Source organism: Castor canadensis, chromosome 15, assembly GCF_047511655.1.
Source record: "Castor canadensis chromosome 15, mCasCan1.hap1v2, whole genome shotgun sequence".
In the NCBI taxonomy this organism is placed as follows: Eukaryota; Metazoa; Chordata; class Mammalia; order Rodentia; family Castoridae; genus Castor; species Castor canadensis.
Genome location: NC_133400.1, coordinates 82,483,436 through 82,510,551, shown reverse-complemented (window position 1 = coordinate 82,510,551; position 27,116 = coordinate 82,483,436). Strand labels below are relative to the sequence as shown.

The following is a 27,116-nucleotide window of genomic DNA, read 5'->3' as shown; positions in this document are numbered from 1 at the left end:
ATGACTTGTGGTCAAGCAGACAACTGACAAGCAAGGTTCACATCAAGCAGATCTGAAATCTGGGCTTTGCTTGGTGCAAAAATCTTGGCAGTAGGGTCCCAGGTGACAAGCAGAAACTCAACTGGGGACCATTTGTGGCTGAGGAAGTGCAAAAGCAGAGAGTACCTTTAGCGTATGAGTGAGTGTAACACAACCTGCATCCCCTCACATCCTCCCCTCTCCTTTTATTCTCTTAAAGCTGTTACTGGAGACTCCTTATGTGCATATATCTCATTTAATCTTCACAATAAGCAATAGGGTAGGTACTGTGACCCTAAATTGCAGATGACAAAAATCAATGTATGTGCAGGTTAAATATCTGGCCTGAGATAGCATAGCTAATAGGGATTATTTTTTGCACATAAGTTATTTAATTTTTATTTAAAGTTGTAGATGAGTGCATAGCTATTATAAAAGAAAAATGGTTGAATTTTAAATATAAGCAGAGCAATAGCTAAGTAAATATTCCCAAGTTAAAGATGAGAATTTTGGTGTTATTTTCAACCACACAAAACAGAAACATGGTGGACAACTGGAGAGAGAGAGAGAGAGAACTGGGAGGGTCCACCAGATCTTTGATCTCTGCTATCCCCTCCCCCCAGATCAAAGAGGCCAGATTAAGCCGGGTGGCTCATGCCTATAATCCTAGTTATTCAGGAGGCAAAGATCAGGATCGAGCTTCAAAGCCAGCCAGAGAAAATAGTTTTGAGACCCTATCTCAAAAAAACCCATCACAAAAAGAGGCTGGTGGGGTGGCTCAAAGTGTAGGCCCTGAGTTCAAACTCAGTCTGTACAAAAACAAAAACAACAACAAAAAAAAGGAGGCCAGATTAACACATGAGGGTAAACTGTACATGGAAACTGAGTGGGGGGAAGAGAGTAGAAGATAGGAGTTTTGAACTCTGAGACTTGATGGCAGGCTGCTGTGGGGAGCAGAAAGTAATTGGAGGAGCCAGCTGGTGAGGAGAGGGTGAGGAAACAGACACACAAAAAGCAGAGATGCAGAGAGGCAGAGAATGTGGCTCACACGATGACACAGAGTGTAGGCAGCGGAGATAAGCCCTAGAGCAACCTCTGTCCTGACCACGGCCACATGCAACCTCATGAGACAGCTTGGCCCTAAGGGAACTTGGATGACATACACTTCTTAAAACTGAAGAGTCTTTATGAGGAAAGCATTCTCTACAGGTTGGAGGAAAGCCAGATTCTTCGTATACCACTGATCACATCCCATCACCTACTCTGATACCCCTCAACCTCAGCACACTGAGTGACCTCCAACTCTGCTTACCTATTGCTGGCCCCTGTGTACTCACAAGTCTCAGAAGCACAGCAGGAGACACATGGTCAGAAATCTTTTGAGATGCTTTAGAGTATGGCTTCTCTCATCTGTTTTTGTTGATTCTTAAGCCCAGTTAGAGTGGAGGATGTTTTCTGTTCCTGTACACAAACACAGAGGTGCTTCTTACCTGGAACTTAAGCACCATTCTGCACTTGTTAAAATAACATGCTCTAATTCAGGAAATATTTGTCCATTACCCATAGTGCCAGGATACACTAGATGCTAATGAATAAGTGGTCCCTTGTCCTCAAAGAGTTTGTAGTGAAGTAGAAAATAAAGGTAAATAAAAGGTCAAGAACAGAAGAAGGACTGGCTTGGTGGTACACACCTGTAACCCCTGTACTCAGAAGGCTGAGGCTAAAGAATCATGAGTTCAAGGCCAGCCTCAGAGTAAGTCCCTGTCTCAGAAAGACAAAACAAAATAAAGGGTAACAGAGAGCAAAATGTTACTTCAGAAGTAAACACAAGACCACAGAGGAGGGACCGTTAACCATGTTTAGGCTAGAGGGGGAGTAGCTAGTTGGGGCAAACTTTTGGAGAAAGTGATGGTAAGTCAAGCCTTAAAAAAAAGCATAGGTCAGATTAAGAAAGGAAAAAAAGATGACTGGGAATGTTTGATGGTTAAGCTGTCAAGCCTTAAGAAAAAAAGTACAGGTTAGATAAAGAAAGGAAAAATAGGACTGGGAATGTTCCAGATGCAGGAGAGGACATGTACAGACCAAAGACACACCCCACAGCTGCTCTGAGGTGCAGTGCTGCTGTCTTAATAACCATGAAGCTCATGCTTCATCTGGATGAAACATGAAGTGAGGTCCTTGGCCTTTGACAGGGGAGATGGAACTGAAGCCTCTGCAGAAAGCTGTGAAGAGAGCACTGAATCTACCACCAGGACAGGGAGGCGATCAGCACTGTACAGTCTTTGCAGGGAGAAGAAGTTGCCTTAGAAAATGCTAAATGCTTGGCCTACACCTTGAAGAGATTGGGAATTTGAAGCAAATGAGCACAGTGTTGCTGCTGATACCCCTGGGTCTAGACAAAAGAACTAATTGCTCTAAAGGAGACTTCCATAACCTGGGCCACAGGAGAGTCTCAGAGAGAAGGGAAGGCCCACTACAGATAAGATCTGTTTAAACATAATGAAAGACACAAAGAAGCAATCTACCATGAGCCAGACCAAGAAAAGTGGGATTAGATCCTCACTAACTTGAGTCAATGGAATAGCAAATATGCATGCTTCAAACGACTTTGAGGACTTTATACATTGAGAAAGCAGCAAAGCTAATTATAAAAAAGAATTTAAAAAAAGTACAAAGAAATAAAAAATACGGTAGTTGAAATTTAAAACCCAAAGGATAGGGCAGGGGGTGCAGACCAAGTGGTAGAGTGCCTGCCTAACAAGTGCAAGGCCCTGAGATCAAACCCCAGTACCACACGAAAAACCACCAAAAACCAAAACAAACAAAAACCCTCAAAGGAAAGGTTAATCAATAAGTTAATATCACTGAATAGAACAGGAAAATAGATCTAAAAAATCACCTAGACTGTAATATAGAGATGGAAATGGAAAATATAATAGATAAATTAAGACATGAAGGACAGAATGAAAAAGTCCAAAAAACACAGATGTTTCAGAGGGAGTGAACCAAAAGAAAGAAGAAAAACCAAAATAAAGAGGCAGTAGAAGAAAAATTTCTAGTACTGATGAGTCATTAATCTTTGATTCCAAGAAGCATAACTACCAAGAAGATTAATAATAAATAAATAAATATACACCTAGATCTAGAATAAAGATACCGGAGAGTGTCAAAGGCCAAGACATTTTGAGAACAACGAGCATGAAAATAGACTATCTACAGAAGTTTGATAGCAGACTCACAGCAACTGAAACAAGAAGACACTGGAATATCTTCCAGTTGCTCTGAAAAAATCATCCAATATCTAGAATTAAGAACCCAGCTAAACTCTACACCATTTGACAGTGATGGTGAGATGAAGAGATTCTCAGAACAAAGATTGAAAGAAAATACCCTTGTTCAAAGGACTAAATGTTGTACTTAAGAAAGAACTGAACACAGATAGAGGGAAATAACTGCAGTGAAGAGAAAATGAAGGAAGACATTAAAGGGGGACTGTCCTAAAGATATTCAGAATTGGCCAGGCATGTGGCTTATAAATCCAGCTACTCAGGAGGTAGAGATAAAAAAGTTAGCCAGACCCCCATCTGAATAAAAGTCTGATGGATGGCACACACCTGAAATCCCAGCTATGTGGGAGGCCTAAGTATGAGGATCACAGCCTGGGCAAAAAATGTGACAGTCTACCTGAAAAATAAGCAAAAAGGCCTGGAAGTGTGGCTCAAGTGGTAGAGCACCTGCCTGGCAAGTATAAGGCCCTGAGTTCAGTCCTTCTCCCCATCCAAAAAACCCCCCACAACATTCAGAATTATCACAATACCTAGGTTATAACAGCTGTGTGGCACTGATTCGGAGGTAGATAAAAGACCAAATGTGGACATATATAGGAGGGGAGTTCAGTATCTGGCAGAGATGGAAACACAAATCATTTACAAAACAAATAAAAAGGGTGGTGTTAAAATGGTTGTCTATCCAAACAAATTTAGTCTCTCCCTCACATTTCAGGAATTTCAGGGGATTAAAGACACAAATATAAAAAATAAAGCTTTAAAATTGTTGGGAAAGAAAATATGTGAATACCATTATATCATCAAAGTAGGGAGGATTTACCAAAATGGGCACAAAAAGGCACACAACATAAGGGAAAAGAAATCCTACTATCAACTCTCAACTTTGCTGTGATTAAAAAGACAACACATACATTGTTTTCACAAGTTGGGAAATGGAAGGTGGTATTTGTAACATGTGACTAAAATAAGAACTCAGGTAAGACAAAGAGAAAACAATGACTGAATGGAAACATAGGAAAAGGGTGGAAATTCACAGAGCAGAAATATCAAAATAATGACAGAAATGAAATGATGCTCAACCTCCTACTAATCAGGACCCTACCACTCAGGTGCCATCTCAGCTCCAGCAGAATGGTGAAAACTAAAGTCTGAGAACACTAGATACTGGCAGGAAGGGAAAACAGGATTTCTTATGTATCGATGGTAGATATATAAATGACATCAGTCACTTAGATGGCCATTTGGAATCCCCAGTGAATGGGAAGATACTATACCATGTTACTTGGCCCTGCCCCTGGTGTTGCCTCCCCCTCAGAGAAACTCAAGACATGAACTCCAGCAGACACAGTAACAGAGAGAGACAGAAGATCAGCCTCACCATCTCTAAATAGAAGACTGCAGAGAGAGTTTTATCAGGTACTGGTTAGCAGTTGAAACTAATACTCTAGACTTATAATGCAGTGATATGAATAAACCTATTAAAAAAGGACAAAAGAAACAAATCCAGCTGCAACAGTATATTGTGATGCTTAAATGCAGAAAATAATAGTAAGCATGACTTATGAATAATACTTAAGTGGGAAAATAAAAAACATGAATGGGAAAGATATCTAGCAACTTCAAATTATTTTAGGTCATTGGATAAAGAGAAAGACAATGAAAGTTAGAAGAACATCTTGATGCTTAAAAATACAGGGGGGATAAAGTAAATAAAACAAACTCAGGGACAAGGCAGGTCAATGTCTTCATTGCATTGAAGATAAAGAGGAACACTATTATTTCCACTTCTTAGCCTAAAGACTAAGTTAATGGGGACAAATGTCATTTGCAGTCTATGAACTAAGACTATGCCATAGACATGTCAGCACTGACCAGGCCTTTGTTATACTCCTTATACTCATTCAGGATCAGCTCTGAAAGCTATCTTTAGGAGACAGCTAGAGAGACTGAGGTATGACTCAAGTGGTAGAACACTTGCCTAGCAGGTATGAGTCCCTGAGTTCAATTCCCACTAATGTTAAAATAACAAGAAGACAGAGGAGAGATAGAGAGGGGGTAAATATAATCAAAGTACATTATATGCATGTATGGAACTATTAAAACAAAACCCCTTATTTTGTACAATGAATTTATGCTAATAAAAAGGAAAATAATTTGCCTCGGAGGAGTAACAAGGAAGACACCAGTCTCATCCTTCACATCTCCAACCTTCTAAATAAGTGACTTATTTAGTAGCAATGTCTACTGTTCATCCAGACTGTAGGCTCACCAGAGATCACACCTCCCATTCACTTCTGGCACACTATAGGCAAACATGAATGCACTGTTCATGAAAGAATGAGTTGGAGAAATTTTCTCTCTAGTCACTTGAAAGAAATGACAGAAAATTTTCTTTTGTAAATAGCCATAGATCTGAAAACATTTACTAAGCCCTGCAGTTCATTTCAGATTTGGTTTAGCAGTAAGAACTTAGCACAGTTCATCAACTAATATACCTCCAAATGAAGGCTTTAAGTTAAGGAAACAGATTACTGCAAATAGTAACATATTTGCAGATGGATGGAGAATATCCTACTGAGTTGTACATCAGGTAGTTGCTGTGCAGATTTCAGTGGGTAAGCATAGTAAAAGTTGGCCACAAGTACCATCTAATGCTCAGAGGGTATTATTACTGATTGCACAGACTGGTATTTCCAGTTGGTTGCTATAATCAAAAGATATTTAAAAAATTGACTACCAGTCATATTTATTTAATTGTGTAGGTTTACTTCTGAGAATTTGGACTAAACTTTCTGAACCACAGAATCATGGATCTGGAGACTTTCAAAATTAGTGGAGCTACACTGTGTCTCAGAGAAGGTAATATTTCAAGGGCTTAAACGGTGGTCAGGAGCAAATCTGCATCCCACAATGCTCCTTTCATTATCCCTAACTTGGTATGACTGTGAAGTCTGAGCAATCTTATTATTAACAGTGATTTTCAAAGATTTGAGCCAGAGATGTCTAGAGAACAACAACCATATCCACTATCTTTCCCCATTCTGTTTGCTATAATAGTATTTCTGTCTAGAAGAGCTGAAAAGTACCTACAGTGGTTTCTCAAATTGAACAGTTAATTTGAATTCACATCAATTTAAGAAGGACCACAGCAGAGCCCATTCATAACACAATTACTGGGAAATATGATTACCACTTTTTTGACAGGCTGTGCTACAACATACCTTTGTTTAATGTGTCTGGTGTAGTTCAAGAGAATAAATTATATCTGCTAAATGTCAATACCTGAGTAATAACAAGCTTTGATGTAATGGTGTTTTACTGTTTAATCCATTTATTTTAGCAAAGAAAAATGTTTCAAAATCATAGGTTTATAGGAATCTACTTGGAAGGCACCATGGAAGTACTTAGTACAACTCATTTATCTTTTAGATCACAAAGCTGAGGCTTTAGTAAAACAATTAGAAGTTTGAGAATCATCAAAACAGGCAGGCAAGCACAATAAGCTGGCATGAGCCTACCGTTCTCATTGTCTAAGTGCTCTGCATCACAAAACTCACCTATCTGTTTATACTCTTTATACAAACAACAGAACGAGGGGAAAGTAATGAGTTTTTCTGTTTTTTAAGACAGGGCTTCTGGGCATATGAACTTTTGAAATCATTCCATGAGTATGGAGGAACTGCCTGTAGTACCAGCATAACATACGACACAAGTTAGAAGTTCAGGTACTATCTGACTCTCCCAACCATCTCAACTCAGAGGTGACTATGGCTGGAAGAACAAAGGACCAGGTACTAGCAGGATCAGATCAATGTACTGGCCCCATGCCTGCACCATTCCCTGTGATTGCTGCACAGGGATGTCAGATGTTGGGGTGAGGATGCTGGGCAGCTTAGGACAGGGCTGATGAACAGGATTTTATTTCCTGTTCTCTCTCACATGGTGGCAACTTCTTTCTAATTGAGATCAGCTTCAGGAAAATGTTGAGGACAACAATTCAGTTCTTAGACTTCTATTTGATAGTCTCTCTGAGGCACCAATTTGTTATGATGATAAATGTTCAAAACCACATAGGCTGGGTGTGGTGGTGCATGACTGTAATACCAGCACTTTGGAGACTGTGGCTGAGGCAGAAGGATCCCTTGAGGCCAGTAGTTTTGAGCAAAATAAAGAGAACTCATCTCAAAACAAAATAAAAAAAACCCCACATGGATGAGTAAGTATACTGGTATATAAAGAAGTCTTGGGATGATATAGAAAATGACACATTAACCCGACTATGGATTCTATTATTAGAGTTATTTAAACCCAAATCCCACAATAAACTTATTATATTTTACCTTTTGAAGATGATCACTCTCTGGCATGAATAAAAGCACAACAGACTATACCTTCCATACTGCATATTATGGAGCTTCTTCTTTGATACTGGACAATAATTTAATGTTTTCAGAGCTCCCGCTGAATTCAGAGTTTGTTTTTTTATTTGGGATCACCTTGATATTTCTGATAGATAAGACTTATACCATGCTGAATCATAATATATCGCTTGATCTGTCTTTTGCTGTTGTTTCCTATAATCTGCAAACTTATATTCTACTTTCTCAACTTTCAGCTGCCCTCTTCCAACTGTTATGGGAAGTTATACAGCTATTTTGATACTCATGCTCTATACACATCCAATGTGTGAACTCCGTGAAGATAAACTGCCTGGTTCTGGTCTCTCCCTGTGTTTACTGATCATTAATTATGTGGGTGGCACTGTTTCAAGTGACACAGAACTTACAAAGCAAATACAGAACATGCTATCTGCCTATAGGAATTTAGAGTTTTATTGGAAGACAGGATGACCATACATTTTGATTTGCTGAAGAACTTCACATTTCACCTGTTTACCCAATGAAATCAACAGCACCAAAACTCTCAAAAGTATCCTATTTGACAATAAATGATATGGTTATCCTCTACATAAACTATTAGCAAAGCAAAGGGTTAAGATTTATTGTGAACCATATAAAGATAATAAGTGCTATAGGGACTTAGAAACAGAAGCAATCACTGTAGCTGGGATGTCTAGAGAAAGTCTTATGGTTGAGATGAGGCTTGGGCTGGTCTAGAAAGAATGGGTTGGATTTGTCTAAAAAGAGGTGAGAGAGAAGAGTAGCACTGAAACTCTAGGAAGAACACCAAACCCAAAGTCAAAACTCAAGAGCACGTGATGTTGGAGGAATAGTGTCAACACTGAGCTGGCTCAGCTCATAAGGAGCACTGGGAAATACAGTGGCAAGCAGAGAGATACTGAGATGTGCAGAGGCTGGAAAAGGCCAGAGATTGGACTTGTTAATGGACAAAGGGAAGGTTAAGCAGAAAAAATGACATCATGAAATTTGCCTTTACAGTATGATCTGGAAGGGTAAAGGGTTTTTTTTGTAGAATTCCAAGAACAAAGTGACAAACAGCTGGGAGAAATCACTGAAGCTAAAGGAAAGGAAGGACAAAAAGAATTGTCAGGGTTGGGTTATGAAGCAGGATTAGTTGTGAGGAAAAAAAGGCATTGAAAGTGATTCTGAGTTCTCACACTTAAGGAACAGGAGAATGCTGATGGCTCTGCTAAAAGCCTGTGGTTGCAAGGGACTGCTACTGTTAGAAGACCCACAATCACTGTGCCAGTAAGAAGAGCCATACTTGATTCTTCAGAAAAAGGCCAGGCTAAGACTAAGTTGCAATTGTTGAATGTCTTAGGCTGCGCTGTCAGCTAGCTCATTTGCATCTAGTTTCTGTCCACATTTCTGATTGGGATTTGCCCCATTTAGGTGGACCCGACTTAGTTAATTCAACATAATATGAGTGGTGACAAAGAGGGGAGGAGAGGGAGGCACTTAAAACATTGGATTTACTCTGATCAAAGGGGCAGGACTGATGAGAGGATGTTAAGGTTGAGGTGTGAAAAGGTTTCTGAGAAATACTATGAGTGGTCCACGGACAGTGGTTAAAAGCTAATGCAGGGCAGTATGCAAGAGACAACTTGAAAACACAGTCACCGAAACAGAAGACTTAAGACTTCACTAATTCCAAAAGGCAGCAGCTCTCTCTTTGAGGGTGCAAAACAATATAGATGTAGCTACACTTCCTCTTATAGCGGCAGCCAAAATCAACAACAGCTTTCAGTTCAATTTTAAATGAAGAACTATGGATTTTAAAGAGGTTTTCTTACTGGAAGCTTACACACATCTTTAGTTTTTAGTGGGTATGCCATCGGTCCATGTTTCTACAGTGACCACAAATGTTCCATGAGCATTTGCATATGCGCTCAGGGCAGAAATGCTAGCAAATACCAATTTCTGAGTCTTTCATTTTTTGATGTGTACCAGTTTATGGAATTGAACAGAAACATTTGCTGGATTGCTGGCACAAATAGCAGGTTCCAGAAAAAAAGTTACAAGGAATATAATTTCACCAATTCTGGACCTATCATACAATTCTATTAAGAAGAGAGAAAATAGGAGGATGGAGCATGACCTTTGACTGCTCATTAGAATCTGAGATCAGCCAAACAATTCAGGGAGTGAAACAGAAAGAAGGTAGCTTTGTGGAAAACCTTGCTTTCTATTTTCTTGACCAGAGACAGCCCATACCACTATGCAGATAAGTGTCCTTCCTCAAGGCACTGCTTTCATGCAGCAGACTGTCAATAAACATACAAATTGTCAATGTCAATAGTGGAAATGGTGCCTATTACACTGTACAATGCACAGTTGTGTTGTAGTGGCCCTGTTTTATGCTACATAAACAGACTCTGTAAAATGAGAGAAATTTCTAACAATTCTAACAGTAGTGTTAAAATGCAGGTTTTGTAAGAATTCAGCAACTGGGAATTAGAGTTGAGTCCTTGGTAGTTAATTCAGAACTGGTTCCTACCCATTAGGTGAAAGGTTGAAGAAAGATCAATAAAAGCCACCACCTTCTTCTTAAATTTCTCCACATTTCTATTGCTACTTAATGTAGCAAACTGAGGGACTTATAGTTTTGAGGAAGATGAGATTCCTTTTGTGAGCTTATGGAAGACCGGTGATCAAGCGGGGACAAACATTAGACTCACTATAGTCTCAACCCCAAGAATTCTGATTCATTAGGTCTGGGATGGGATCCAGTTGGCTTTAAAGAGCAACTTTAAGAGGCACATCTCTGGCTGTGGGGGTAAACAATATCTGAGTCCATTTCATTGGCATTATGCTCCTGAAGCTAAACAATTTAGAGTAAAAAGGTTGCTGAAGACTCAAAGCCCATCATTTAGAATAGTTTTGGAGGCAAAAGACTTTCATATTGTGTTTTATTGAATTTAAGCTTCCTTAAACATATTCTGTACTAAACTTTTTTCATTCTCTTTGCATTTGACAGAACATGTCATCATTCAAGGTCTATTGCAGAAGCCACCTATTCTATGAGAACTTCCCCTCATGAGATTTAATCCTTTGTGCTTCCTCCATGTTAGATAAAGGCATCTGGTATTTTATTCCATTCTGGAGTATGGTTCTATGCTGAGGGTCATCATCAATGTGCCTGCAGCTCAAGTAGACTGCATGTTCCTTAAGGTGAGGCTCAGGCCTTCCTTATTCATCATTGTCACCAGTTCCCAGCTTATAGTGGTGGGCAATAAATGCCTGTGTTGTTGTAAGAAATTTCATGCCGGCTCATGGCTTCTAGGCTTACAAGATCAATGAAAACACTGCAAAGATGTTGGTGTTTTCATGATTTATGCAGCATGTGAAAAGCAGCAGAAAACATGTCTTCTGCATCACACTGTTAGGTGAGGAAGTTGGCTGAATGAATTCTTCTGATGTGCAATCAGGCCTACTTGGCCAACAGATTGCCAAGAATGGAGATGACATTTTCTTCAGGATTGTAATGACAAGACCCTGAAGAAAACACTAACAGTATTTGTTTAGTGATCCTTAAGGTAGTCTGAAGTCTAGAAAGGACTTTCTTCCACCCTAGGTAGTAGGCAGTTGTTCAGTCAGATCCTGGTCAGGCATTGCAAGCATGTCTGAAACCAGGTCACACAGAAGAAAAACCCCACAGTTCAAAGAATAAAGGCTGTTGAGACAATCCTATAGTCTCTTTTGTTCTAGAAGAGAAGTAAAACAGTGTTCAGAAAACTGAGCACTCTTAAGGAATAGCTGAAGAAGACTAAGTCTCACAGGTGGGCTGTTATACACAGTTGATAGACAATATGACTAAGAATCAGGAGCTGGAGGTGCTGCCTACCCAAGAGGGGTAGGTAGGCTGAAAACGGCCTGCATCAGAAGGACCTGTGGCTGCCTATTCCAAATTCAGATATCTGGGACTACCCTATACCTCCTGAATCAAGTTTTGAGGATGGAATGCAGAAATACAAAATTGGAAGCAACACCTTGGGTAACTCTGATACACACTGAAACATGAGAACCACTATGAAGAGTGGTATACATACTGAATAGGTGAAATTCAACATGCCCTATCTGTCATAGAGCCTCCATAAAAAGTAGGAAAATATAAACAACAATTAGGTAATAGTTACAAACATCTGAGAGATAAACTATATTTCTGACATAATTTTATAGTTGCTATATGGTTGTGTCCTGTTTCAAGCAGCTCTGATATGTAAAAATATGAACAGGTAAATTAACAGATGATTACTCATCTTCCAGAAAGATTCTTGAGGGCTGGGGATATGGCTCAATGGCAGAGCACTTGCCTAGCATGTGTAAGACCCTGGGTTGGATCTCTAGCACCAAAACAAACAAAACCAAAATTATCTATCAAAAGGACTCTTGAAGCAAAGCATTCATCAACTGGTTTAATTGCCAAACATTGAAACAAGGATTTAAATTATATACAACTTGACCTTTTTTTTGGTGGCACTGGGGTTTGAACTTAGAGCCTCACATTTGTTAGGCAGGCACTCTTACCTTTTGAGCCACTCCGCCAGCCCTAAATTACATATAACATGGGAAGACAGGTTCTATAAAGTATTTGTTTCCAAGTTCATTTCTTGCAGTTCTATGTGTTAGAAGTCTTAGAATGGTTTCTTTTCCTAGAGAATGTATCAAGCTTAAATTTTATTCCCCAGCATCATGGGGAGATTTTCACTATCTGTAAGAAAGGACCTACCTTTGAAGCTAGTAAGTTGAGGTCAAGCTATACTTTAACCATAAATTCACTTTGAATATGTTTTGCATAAACACCAACTAACTGGTTGTCTTAAACCATTAGTATGACAACCGCCTAGTAGAATTTATAAAGAATCCAAAATGCTAAATTTTAAGGTAGAAACAAAAGATGGGATCTCTTTCTTTATTTTCAAACATTCCTTTGAGAAATGAAGTATGCTAGAGAATGGCTTTTGAGTCAGAGAAGCCTGGGGTTAAATCCTGATTCTACCACTTATAAGATGTTCAAGTTAAGTAAGTTTACTTAATGTCTCACAGCCTCAGTGTTCTCTTGTGCAAAAAGAAATAAAATGACTGCACTGTAGGGATATTCAAACTGAAAATGATGTTTCAGGGAGTTTTGAGGGCACAGAGAAGTTACTATTAGGAAATAATTAATTGGGGCTGGGTCTGTAGCTCAGTGGTAGAGTGCTTGCCTAGCACACACAAGAGGTTCAATCCCCAGCACAGAAAAAAAAATCAGATACAAACTCCACCCCCATATTAATTTAAATATGTGACAGCAAATGATAACAATGAATAACAAACCTTTATATATAACAAACCCTTTAGCTAGAGAAAATATGAAAAAGGAATAATGTATTAGGGAGTTAAGAGTACTGTATTCAAATTTATACTCAAAACCACCATTTACTTTTCTTGATTAAATCCCACAAACATGAATGATGATGTGCAATAAACAACGGAAAATAGAGGTACTATAAAATGACAAATATGGACCCTACAAATATGTAGAGTCATTGGAATGAAATAGGAGGCTTTGGTGGTCATTTTCTAGGTCCAGCGAGAGGGTGACAAGAAATATAATGCTCCCAAATTTGAACTATTGGGAGCATCACCAGCCAGGGTGAGAGCCTTGTGGCTCTCAAGGCAGACAACAGTGCTGACCTCTCAGGAGAGTGGCAATTTGCATTGCATGGAGTAAATATAACCACGGACTTCCACTTCATATGTGTATGTGATTTCCTTTGAAGGCAAGAGGATTCAAGACTCAGTCCAGATGACAGTAATTAAACTTTCTTAACTAATCACTGTGAAGACAAATTTAAAATCATCACTGGGGTTCTAAAAGTTACTCTATTTCAACTATGCTTCTGAAGAACATTCATAGTCAATGAGTCTAGCACATGTAGGTAGCTCTAAGTCAAACTGCACGGTCCACTGAATAATGGCAAAAAGTAGAGGGTGGACCAATTATAGCCTCAGCAGGGACAGCACTATGTGAGGGGAGCATGCTGGGAATTACCCTCCACTCTGCTTCTGGCAACAAAATCAATTCTGAATCAAATCCACACTACTAAACTTTACTCAGCACTAAACCTAAGTCTCCACTTATTAAGATCATAAGTTGCTTCTTCCCAGAGTTAAACTCAAAGTATTCAGAGTTTTTCTGATTAAGAATCTTTTCATCAGCAATACCTTGGGCCATACTATTGATGAGTGTTAATGAATTACCATTAAGTGTTAGTCACTATAAAGCAGAGGAGATTAGGTGAAAAATATGACCTTTACAAAGAGGCTTATGTTTTACTTTCAAGGTATGGTCATGAGTAATATTATCACCCTAAAAAATGTTGTTAATATTTTCCCAATAACCTGTTTTTCAGTACATTTCTGTTCCTATTTATAAGCATTTTATAGATTTTCATTAATCTTTCCCAACTGTTGTTTTAATCAATCTAATCACTTTTGTTTGAAATAAAATCAAGTCCTATTATTTTTACATGTGAGATTTTATAAAATTAACTAGTCCTCTCTTCCTAGGTTATAGAACTTTTCAAATACATACACTATTGGTTCACTATCTCCTTAAGTGGTAAGAGTAAGGAAGAGTAAATACTTAAGATTCACCAATTTTTTTCCAAAGCGTGTGGTAGACAATAACCCAAATAGTTGTTGCACTGCTGTGTTGAAATAAAGCATTTTATCACTTTTCTAAGATTACTTAAATTCAAAAGATTTGGGCCAAGTAAATAAATTTCTTTGCTTGTCTGTACTGATAGCAAGAAAAAATAGGCATAGTTATTCTTAGAGACCTTCAATTAATAGCTACTTCTGAAAATCACTTTGTATTTTGTAATGTGGGTTAATAGACTGTTAGCTAGAGAAAATACAGCAAAGGAAAAATTTGTTAGGGAGTTAAGAGAGTTGTATTCAAATTTATGCTCAACTTTGTTTTTCATTTTTTAACTTTCATTGGCAATTTGTTAAGTGGAAAGTATTGTAGAAATTTACAATAGTGTTTAGATGTTGATCATTCCAAATTAGTTATGAGAAGACATGAATTTTGATGTTTAACATCAGACCTATTATGTCAATGAAAGCCAAAGCCAAGATGAAAGATAAAAGCCTATACTTCCTCATTCACCCAGCACATATTTGCAGAATTTCAAGTCTGTAACGCTGTTTGTGAAGTATATATAGGGAGAAAAAAATGTCCCCTCTCTCCCATGAGGGTTAAATGATTGAGGATATGAAATAAAGTGATGGGTTGGAGGTGTGGCTCAAGTGGTAGACTACCTGCCTAGCAAATGCAAAGTTCTGAGTTCAGCCCCCAGTATTGCCAGAAAACAATTCTTTATGAAATAAACTGACAGCAGACAGATTAACAGGACATAAAGTATATGCTCAGAAAGAAAAGTGAATACCCCCAAGTCCAGTGAGGTCAAGAAATTATATTCTCTCTTCATAAAGGAGAGGGAAAAGGAAATGATTTTGGGGAGAGATGAATAGGCCCAAAGAATTGGTGCTAGCTAGACAGTGATAAAGTCTATCTGGGTGTGGTGTAGCCTTCCATTCCCCCTCCTCTGATCCAAGTAAATGCCACCTGGTTCATGAAATTCCCAGGGATCAGACTAATGACAACCGAGTTCCTCCTGAAGGGTCTATCTTAAGGCAGATAGGGAGAGGTCAGAGAAAGCTCCTCCTGACATTTGCTGCTCCCTGAGAGCCCTCAGTTTGACCAAGGGGATGGCATATCCTGAACTCTTCAAGTACAACAGTAATAAAAATATTTAAGACAAAGTTTGTTCTCAAGGAGCTTATAAGAAACTGTCAGAATAAACTGGGTAAAAATGCTGGTGGTCAGTATGAACAGGACATCTTATGAAAAAGACAAAACCAACTCCACACTCATACTTTGAATAAAGCTATAGAAAGGTCTTCACCTCTAAAGTGTGAAATTATGGAGACCTTTCAGCTTCCCATCCAGTTTTTATGACTTAGATTTTTATATGCACGTATTATTTTTATAATCAGGGAAAGAAATCAAAATCAAAATATTTGTCTGTAATTAAACACTGCAAGAGAACAAATGAACATAAAATATTTTCATTTAGGGTACTGGTGGTTGTATGGGTAGATTTCTGTTTTTAAGTTATTGTTTTGTCCAGATTGAATTTTAATGATAGATTTAATTCAATGAAAGAAGTATATAGAAAGTTTGAGTTCTTTGATTTGAATAATCTACTTTACTACGTAGGAGTAAAAGTCATTTTTATTTCTAGAGTAGAGCTGTGAATTAAGGCATACTTCCTATTTCTGTTTGTAATATGTTTTTTACAAATTCTTGTCTGATGCCCAGTCTAGATAGAAAATGGTAAAATAAGTCTCTGTCAGTCTACTTGTAGACTTTACCATCTATTATTAAGGTAGCTTTTCCATATCATTAAAATGGAACATGGTCATTTATAGCTCCCTAATTTCCAACTGCTTTCATGATATTAACATACTATCCTAAAAAATAATTAAACCAATTTCTGTCTGTATTTCAGAAAAGCATCAGCAGTCTTGACCTTCATGTTTCAAGAAGGCCCAGCCTGTTTAAATGAGAACAGGTCTTTCTTTACTTCAGCAAGTCCTAGTCACATCACTGACCATTTTTCAAATTCTATAATCTTATTTTTAGTATCACTTCAGGCTAAAATCATTCTTTCCATAAGTGGCAAAGATTGTGATATCTTTGTAGCTTTTCTTATTTAATACAACTCCACTGTCACTTTATGTGAAAAAATTCTGATGGAACATAAGAAATTTCTTCTTAATGAGGGATTATGTCCTTCTGGCCATGAACAATGGGTGTCTGGTACTTGCTAACTCCATTTAAAAATTGAATTATTTTGTAAAGTTAATTGTGAATTTCCAAGTATCTTTCAAGCATTATTAAATTCATTTGTTCATTCTGCAAGATGATGGGGGAGGTGAAGCAGGGAAAGCTCTCTGACTTCTTCCCACGCACAAGTCTGACAATGCAGAACTGAACCAGTAGAGAACATACTTAGCAGTTACTTGAGTTTTAATTAGGGCCTAATTCAAAATTTCATTTTCATGGCAGTTGTGTTTAGAGTTGAGGCTTCATGTATATTTTTTGGTCATAACATTTAAATACTTCTATTTCCAAAAGTCACATTCATCAGAGTCCTAAATAAGGATACTATACAATGAAGAATTAGGTCTAGGATGTGGAACTGAACAGAAATGAAAAGACACACCATACAAGCATATGCCATATGACCAAAGAATACAGACACATGCTCAAAGGAGGTAAATGGGAGAGAGCCAAGGGTGGTTTCTCCAGCTAGCTAGCATGACTGTACGTCACCAAACAAGAGGGAAAGAGTTGGCTAAGAATGTATGAGGATGCACAGCCTCTGACTTCACAGTGTTTACTTAGATTTGAAATGACTTTAGATGCAATGACATGGTAATGTAGCTTCTGAACTTTGGAGAAAACATTATTTATTAAAAAAAAAAACAGATCACAGTGCTATTTTTGTTTACCTCTAAAAGTGTAAATCACATTTTGATGCAGTTCTTAGAAATTACTGAAAAGAAAAATACTTTCACATTAAAAGTCAAATAAAAGAAAAGAATCTCCTTTTGGTTCTACAACAGATCAAATTATCTCTTAAATTATTGTTTAAACAATTAATATCCCCCTGACATACCAAATTTTAGTGGTATTTGCAGTGGTGAATTACAGCGCTCACACCCAAGAGCCATGCCAGGGGTAAGTTGTCAATGGTAATTTAAATTAGCCTCATTAGTTTATTATCATTTTAGCTGTACCTAGAATGAAGGCAAAATTCAACAAAGAACCCATAAAATGAAATGATGCAGACCAACCTTTTATTGCACCCACAATATTTTGGTCTAGTCCTTTCCGGTTGTCATTCAGTCCTCTTTTCCTCTTCCCATTGGGTAAGGAGTTAGCCAAAGTCTTGTCATCAAAAAATGCACACACCAGTTTTCTAAAAAGAAGGCTTCCTGAGCGAGTGTAGTTTGACAATATAGAGTCCAGCTGAGATTTAGGCATAAACACATCAAAGCCTTCAGCAAGTTGCACTTCTGGCTACCAAAAGAACAGAAATATTTCATTAAAAGCAAGATTTGAAGCATTTGATTTTGGCCAAAAGTGCATCAAAAATATTACTTGCTACTGAAATGTCCATATAGTATATGATACAGTCTTGGCTTTATGTTCAAGTATTTGCAACTTATAAAACCAATGACCAGTTATAACTCATAAAACAAGGTATTCTCATTCCTATACTGTCTTGTCCAAAGCCATAGAAAGAGGGCTGGTGGAGTGGCTCAAGTGGTAGAGTGCCTACCTAGCAAGTGTGAGGCTCTGAGTTCAAACCACAGTACTGCCAAAATCATAGAAAGAAACACAATGAAAAAGTATTCTTATTCTATGAACAGTTAAGAGATGGCTGGATGATCACACAATCATATAATTCTATATCCAAGGGTCTTGAGCCTCCTACATGAAACTCTCTCATTTTGTAAAGGAAGTAAAGCCCAAAGAGATCATACCTAAAATGAATTAATAATGACTCAGATGTGCTCAGTGTATATTACTGTTTATAGACCACTTTCTCATACATTAAAGAATTTCTTTACCCTTCGGTAACAAATATGGGGCTCCACAATAGGGTCCCTGTTCTTTTTCCTATGCCACTCCCCAATAAAATATGAAAACTTATGTGAATAACATATGGGAGGAAAAGTTGAAGCTATGTCCCAGGGTGCCCTGGAAAACCAAAGCACTAGCCACACTGGTTCCTTGTCAGGGATTTCCTGACAGGAATATAGGATTGGAAGACCTACAGGTGTTTCAACTTGGGCTCTCATACAATGATACAAATCCAAGACACATAATGCAGTCTCTATTAGCACATTACATGTTTACAACTTGCCTTTCCCTCTTGTGACCCGGCTCACATCATTTCCTTTCCAAAGCTTTTTCCTGCTCACCGAGACAGCCTGAACTCTGTTTTACCAGTGGTCACTTGACATGGTATATGATCGTATTTACTACGTTGTATTTTGTGTCTTTAGAATCTGGCACTTAGTACCCACTTGACAAATTTGTATTTAATAGATAAAACTTCGTTAGTCCTAATCAGAACTATTACGTAATTTGCTGTTGGCTATAACACAGTAGCTTTAAAATGTTAAGTTTAATATGAAGAGACAAAATTGGTAACTTACTAGAAAAAAAGAATGTCTCACTTACGTAAGCTATCAAAGCTCATTCTTAGATTTCATACTTGTCACTTTGCAGACCTGGTATTGCATTGCTAATTCACATTAGAAATGTGAAGATTCAGGATTAGTTTTTCCCCTGGTAAACAAGAATATTATTTTTGTTTGTTTTACTGCTTTCAAAATGTCCAGTTCACTATGGTGGAAGTGAAGGGTGCTCTAGCACAACCTCAATTATTCAGATGACTTAGGAAGGTGTTTGGGCCTACCTCTCCAAAATGGACTTTTGGACTAGATTATCCAGAAAGCCATCTCATTCCTCTGCCTCACTTTGCCATTCAATGTTTGGTTCCTAAATGCTTGGTAAATATCACTGTAAAAACAGTGCTGTCAGATTTCTCCCCTGACTTTTGCATTTTGCTGCCAAAGGTCTGTAGAGGAGCTTGACGGGAGCTGGAGGCCGAATATCTAATTCCTAGAACAAGCATGACACATACCAGGCACTCAAAAATTATTTGTCAAATGATTCAGTGTGGAAATACTAGGACTGAGAGAACTTTACCATCATAATCTAATGAAATTTTATTCATAAACACGACTTTATTTTGCATATCCTATGAACTTTTATTCTAAATGAGCTGACCTCAGATTTTTGCTAAGTACTACTATATCATTTGGAAGTCATTAAAAAATCCAAGTGTATCTCACAGCTATTTGAAGAGCTAGAGCGATACAGAGCTCTTAAATTGCAAGAGAGGAATTCAACTTACCTCATTCTCATAACACTTGCTTTGATTCTGATACAGCTAATTAGTTGCTTAAAACTTAGTCACCTGACTTCTGAGATTCAAGAATATCCCCTTTGATTCATCCTGTAGGACTTGGACCCTTAAGAAATACTGAGCCACCAGGCAGAACTAACCACTCCCTTCTTCATGTATTCCAAGTATTTTCTACAAAATATGTCATTTCCCTTCTCCTACTGCATTTATATACTAGAGCATTTGGTTTCTGATTGGGATGGGGACTCTTCTGTATTCAGCATGCAGAGAGCACCCAGTTAGTGTCCAAAAGATATTTGTTAGAATAAACTAAATGCAATGTAAGAGTTCATTCAAAATGATTAGTGCTTGCAAGTCTCTCTCATGCAGCAGCTGGATCAACCAGTGTTGTAGAACGGTCATGAGCTGACTCCAGGAGGAGACAACCTGGAGAGGGCTGGCCTACTTACTTACTAAGACCCCTCTGTGGGAGGGATTTCAAGGCTGGTTCTGCAGCTGAGACTTAGACCTGAAGCACTACAAGACAGGTATGGAGCAAGTGCTTGTTGCAGGACTGGCTGCTGGGGTGGCATTTTAATGGGGTCTTGCAGTTAAGATTTAGCAGACAGCTGTACAGTTGCTATTTGGGGCATGTGCTGTGACTCCTAAGACTAGGCATCTGGAGGTTTCTGTGGAGCCAAAGCTTCCTATGGCATCAAGGAATACCGTGATTTTGGAGGCGCCATCCAGGGCAGAAGCTGTTACTGCTTTCTCTTTCACCTCAGGTGTTATTTTGAAAATATGATGTATTTTGATCTTACTAAGCTGCACTGTTCTGTTTATTCTGTCTTTAAATGATGGCACTGAAATTACCAGGCACAATTTACAACACTTAGAGGCATCATTTTAAAGGTTCAGCGTCTGAATGCCCCCCATGGATTTGGATTTTCCTGTTGTCTCATCAATTTTAGGTATAACTGCTACTCAGTACCACAATGTATCAAGTTCCCTCATCCAATGGTGTTACATATTGCACTGGTGAAGTTATGGAGACAAAACCTGTATATAATCCCAATGGCTCTTGAAAATGTCTCTGGATCCAGGCCTATCACACTATTGTGTTTTCTTGCTTAGAAGTAGTTGGGGTTAAGAGCTAATTTAGATGAGGGACACCCCAACCAGGTAAATGAAAAGTTCTCCCAAAAAGTCTCTATGAGCATATCATGTGACTACCTTATAGAATCTAAAGAAAAATAAATGTAAGACACTTTTAAGGAGATCTATAAATGAATAACATATGGAACATATCTGTTAAAGTAGTCCAGACTATTTTATACAAGGTATTACCAACTCTTACTTATAGTAAGACATGTAATGACACGTGGTCTTTGGTTAAGGTATTAAAAATAAGTGTATAACTACTCAAATTGGCATTAGTCCCAGGTTTTCAATCACAAATGGACAGTTTTCAAGTTCTGTGTTGTGCAGTACCCACATTAATTGGCACATGCAAAAGGATGAAATCTTGTGGTAGGGGAGGTCAGGGAGCCTAGGCTGACAAGGCTAGTTAAGGCTCAGACTGGCTCAGGACTAAAACCTAAAAGAAAACTGGGGAAGCGGTAGATTCTACTGAAGACTACCAACTGATTTTCCACTGAAAAATATAAAACATAATTAATTAGAATGTTTAAAGGGTATGAATTTAGTCTTTCTGTTCATAATACTGCCATATGTAGTTATCCTTTATGCATGCTTACTATTCATTTAGCAGTCTACTTAGATGTATTTCTAAGAAAATGAGCTTCACCTTATAAATTTTTTAACACTCAAAACCCCCATAATTAATTTTGTCCATAAATGTGATCTCCTTCTGTTTGAAAAAAACTAATGTTGATTCCTATAAATCAGAGCTCCAGGTAGACTTACGATTACCATTTATTAAAGGCTATGCAAAGAACTTGGTTAAGTAATCCTTGAGACTGAAAGGCAGGCCTGCTCCAGTTGGCCCAACTAGTACAGCTGTTACTGTTCAGCAGCTCAGAATAGGATGTGGCTGAGTAGAGAAGCCTGGTGTCGATGGAGCAGAAGCCTATTGGATGTGCATCAAGATCAATTCTATGGGTAGATGTTCTATATTAAGTAAAAGTGCTCATCTAAAGTTCTATGAAGAAGTCAGTGTAATAATTCATATGTTAGCATATATTTAATGTTGAATAGGATAAAAATTATAAGAAAACACTAAAGATCCAATTCTTTATAGATTTATTTGATAAAATTTTATTAGACTAAGATTTTTAGAAAAGGCAATTCAATTTGTTCCCTTGAGAGTTTCTTCATGCACTTGCATAATGAGAGATACCAGTCTTTTAGAGATGTGTTTGGCTTTTTCCTTCTGAGGCAATAAACTTATGACTGAAGTCTAGGGTTTGATTTATGTCAAAGATAGGTGAGCCAAATGGATACCACAAAAGACTTTAACACTGCAGTCTAGCTTCTTCCCTTTTTACTTGCTGAAACTGATCCTCCAAGAAGATGCCCACCCTGAGAGTCTGACCTTGATCCTCTAGGTGGGCAGGTCCTGCTCTTCCTGGTCTCAGGAGACCTTCTGGCTGCCTGTACTACAGCTTATGCCCCATGATACTGTAATCATTGTTTGAGAATTTCTCCCCATGTGATCTTTGAAGGGCAAAGACTATCTCACTCATTTCAGTATACCCTGGAAATCCGTGATATCATTAACATTTATTTCCTATTAGTATATTCTAGGTCCTTGGCTAACACAATACCTGGATTTTCTAGTTTAATCCTCATCCTATGAAGTGGCTATAACTATTATCCCCAATTTGCAGATGCAAAAACCAAGACTCAGAGAGGTTAAGCAACTTTTTAAGGGCATCCAACTAATATGTAATGAAGCAAGGACTTACACTCAAGCAGCATGCACGTCTCAGTTTTAGTGTGTCAATGAATAAATGAAAAATTACTTGCTTGATTTACTGTAGTAGATTCTAGCAGATCATTTTATCTGCTGGGATAAGAGGTGTTAAGAAAACAGATTCTGAATTCAGAAGCTATTTCTGTTGACAACACCAGCACACTTTAAATTATTTAAGAATGATACTAAATAAATATTAACAAAATTATCTTGAACCAATGAATATCCAATAGATTTATCTTCTGATAACTTTTAAACTAGTGTAATCTAGGATTACTGGAGAATATTTGTAGTAGCTACAACAAATAGAAAACATTTTCTATTATTATAAAAACATTTTTTAAAAGCTGGTTTCACCAAAGCCAAAAAATCCCCAATGAGCAACAACAATAAAACTAAATTAGGTCATGTTTATCTGCCCTGAAAAACACAAATCAATACAGCTAGCACTGAAAAATCAATAACTATATGAAAAACTGTCTTGTCTCAGAACTAGTATAGCATCGGGTTGTAAACTCAAGAAAAAAAGAGTAACTACCACATTTAAATCTAAAATTTGTTCCTAGGTTCCTACCTTTACTTCTGCATATTTAGGTTTGAATTTTATTTAAGTGCTAATTTAAAAGGGTTAAATAATTGTGCTTCAAAAGAGAAACATTTCTGGCCACTTCCTTCTCAAAATCACTATTTGTTCACATGCATCTGTTCATTCATACATACAGATTGTTTACTTAAAAATATTTACACTTGTTCCTATAAAGGTACTTAGGTAGGACTGCTAAGGTTAAAAAAAGAACCAATATTTATTGAGTGCTTAAATGTGCCAGGCACTGTTCTAAGTGCGTTACATGGATGGCTTCATTTAGTTCTTCTAGCAGGCCAACTCTATTAGATAAGCACTATTACCCCATCATACAAGGAGAAAGCTGAGCCAGGAGTGGCAGGTCACTTGCTCAGGGCCACACAGCTTAGATTCTAACTCAGCAGCCTGACATTACAGCCTGCTCCCTTAACACTAACTTCTCCCCAAGCAAGTTCCAAATAAACAGAATACGCAGAAGAGCCAAACCTCCTGCTTCTCTTTCACATACTGATCATCCTGTAAGCGGTTACTGAGTGATCGTCATGTACAACTGTGCTAGCCGGAGCATTCAAAGTCTTTCCCACAGTGGATCAGGGCAGACAACAGTCCCACCTCTTCTGGCCATGTGAACTTGTACAGGCTTCCTTTAAGCAGAGGATAAGAAGATCTCAAAGAGTAAGTATCAGATGAGATCACTTATCACAGAAAGGCACACAAATATTATTATAATTATATATTCTCTGCTCTTAAGCTGGGGAAGAAGGATAGGAAATCATGTAAACTATTACAAAATAGTATAGAAAGTTCTATAAAGGAGGTTTTTTTTTTTCGAATTAGAGTCTGGAAGTGGGGGTAGGTGGGGACAGAAGAATAACGAGGAAAGAACAAGTAAATGGCAGTAAATTGAGGAGGGGCTCTAATTGAAGTCAAGTCTTAACCCAGTGTGTCATCACAAGTTTATTTTATATAGTGTGGTTAATAAAAATGCAGATAGTTTGCCATTTGCACCTTTTAGGTGCCAGGCATTGCAATAGGATTTTTCTGTACACTCTCATTTAATGCTCACAATACTGAGGTTTTGACAAGAGCTTACTGTTTTTCTGCATTTGAGTGGGGATAATCGTTATCAGTCAGCACATGTGGGCCACCTACCATGATCTACAGCTTCACTTGGGCCTTTACATTTGTATTTGTGCCATGTATATACACATTTGTATTTGTCACAGTGTAACAAGAGTAACAATACATTGTGAATCTTTAACAAATTCAGAGTCATATTTTTATATTTAAAACAAGCAATAAAGCATAGGTCTGATGTCAGCGTTTCATTGTCCCTAATCTTCTTCCTGTGTGCTAGGTGTTAAAGGAATATTTTGAGGATACTAAACTCCTCTTTCCTTCCCATCCAGAGTGGAAAGCCACTTTCTGCTCTTGCTTTCCCTGTTTCAGTTAAATACCAGCTAGCAGCCAATCTAATTTTCTAAGACAGAAATCTAGGATTTGCTTTCTACTCAGTTCCCAAGTCCCTCTAGAATGCCTGCATTTAACTTTCTCTCAGGCTTATTGTTCTTAGCCAGACCCTCCCAGCATCTTGTCTGGCTGACTCCAGTGATCTTCTTGCTCCCTTGACTCTGAATCTCCTCTCTCCACATATTGGAGCACGGTTACCACTTTCAAACACAGGCAAGATAATTTCATTGCTTGAAACTTGCAGTGGTTCCCCAGTGCCCACAAGGTGAAGGAGGAAGGCCTCAAACCTACCACACCTGAGATTTCAATTTCGGGCCCTTTCCTACTCATAACTTGCAAGGTCAGTCAATGTTCTAGCAACACTGGGCCTCTTGCCCAATCTGCCCAATCTTACAACTTTGGACCTGATTCTCCCAATACTGTGGACTTCCTAGAGTCCATCTTCAAATACACAATTCCCATCTGCTCATGTTTTCTTCAACCTGTTTTACACAATCATTGCTATAAATTATCAAAATTATTTCTTCTGGACTTCCCCTGAATTTTTAAAGGCTCAGGGTTGAGAAATGATGAAGGACTAGAAAGGCAGCTGTATCTGGATGCCTTAGCATGGATGGTCCCTTCACCTATGGGAGCTTCCCCACCCCTCAACACTGGGGACTGAGCAGGCCAGCCTCATGAATGCCCATGAGCTCTGTCCATAGGCAGCATTTCTGCACCCAGTGCTGGGACTCGCTGCCATGTTCTCTAGGTACAATTTCAGTTTCTGTTGAAGAGAGAAATCAAATGGTATATTCATTAATAATGAATAAATCAATAATGTAAAGATAATATTCATGTAGAGTTTCTGCTTTTCTTTAGAAGCATGTTATTCTTCAGAGACAATCAGTGCCCAAGTTTTCACAGGTAATTCTGAATGTGTTTAATCAAATTTAATAGCTCTCAATAGCAAAAACAGTCATGAATAAGAGGACTTATTTTTATATAATAAATAAAGGAAATTGTAATACATTGGTAAGGATAATATAAATGTTTTATTCTATTTCACATGTATATAAGGCCTTTCTGAGACCTTCCTCAATTTATCTCTAAAGTAAGTTTGGACCTTAAAAACAAAAAAGGCAAATTAGCATTAGACCAACCCATGAAGGAGATATGTATGCAACTGAAATTATTGCTCCTAACGTATCAATGCCTGTCAGAATAGAATTCTTATAAAATTTAAGATAAATATGAAAGTATGATGGAAAAGATCTAATGTACTTTGTGGAATCATTCACCTCTATCTCCAAGTGCATGGGCTACACGGGACTTGAACTACACTCCAGCCGCAGTAACACTGAGATGCAATATAATGAGCAGACTGGGCCATGACAGCATCTTATCATCATTAATGGTTTTTAAATTAAGTTTCTAGTTTGGAAGAACTTAACAGTTGCAGCATGTGCTTACAGATTAAAAAAAAATACCTCTTTAATACCAAGGATTGAACGAAAGTCCAAACGATTTTTCTAATCTAAAAAGTCACATTATGATTGCTTTGTTGCCTCTCTTTATTAAAGACCCAATGTGGGCTAGTAAACTGTCTTCTGACAACTTGAAGAGAATACTTTTTACAAATATATAGCAATTTGTTTCTTATTTAAAGTTTAAAAGTAGGGCCAAACTCCAATCCTATATAGGCCTGTGGGAGTCTTCAGCAGTATTCTCATCCCATGCAATCTGATAATAATAGGTCACTCACTCTTGTTTATTTTAAGAACTCTGCCAACAAGTTGGGGTTCTCAACATAAATGTACTCAGATGAAGATATTGTAAATAGAGTATGCAATTGCAAATACAGCCCATTATGATAGAAACTCGCTTATGGTCCTATGAATATAAAACAGCAAGTCAGATGGATATCTCAGATGTAATCCAACATCGTGGACTGCAACAACATTCTAGCTATGATATTAAAATAGCAAACCTTTGCAGAGTGTTAACCTATCATTAGACAGAGTAAATGGCATGGCACTGCCACCTAATTAGTAGTGTAGTTTGCATCTATAAAATAGAATTAGCACTGCTGCTCCTTTTTTATTATTAGTTTGTGTTTCTAGAAAGGTATGACCTTATCTGTATGCTTCTGCTCATTTATGCTCATCCACAAAGGATTTAATTATATTCTTTTAGTTTTCTACACTGAGGAAATTGAAAACTGCCACTTCGAAATTAAAAATGTTGAAGAAATTAGTGAGCAGATTATTTACGCCATCACCCTTCTTCTTTCAGAGATAAAGACTGGAAACATGTGTGAATAAATAGGGCATAAATTTTTCAAAAAAGAAAATTCTAGTCAAGGAAATTATTACTAGCCTTCCT

The 27,116-nt window shown here is 37.8% G+C and overlaps 1 protein-coding gene across 10 annotated transcripts in view; it reads right to left on the bottom strand.

Moving 5' to 3' along the window:
* Positions 1–27,116, bottom strand: part of Bend7 (BEN domain containing 7) — a 100,651-nt gene that overhangs the window by 39,841 nt on the left and 33,694 nt on the right. For 9 of the 10 annotated variants that reach the window (XR_012442163.1, XR_012442160.1, XR_012442162.1 and 6 more), the window contains one exon: positions 17,639–17,864. Coding sequence is in view for 6 of the 10 variants with exons in the window: in XM_020169234.2 (XP_020024823.1) it covers positions 17,639–17,864 (226 nt within the window). In the remaining 4 variants the exon portion in view is untranslated. The remainder of the gene's footprint in view (positions 1–17,638; positions 17,865–27,116) is intronic. The other variant, XM_074056634.1, reaches the window with a different exon arrangement.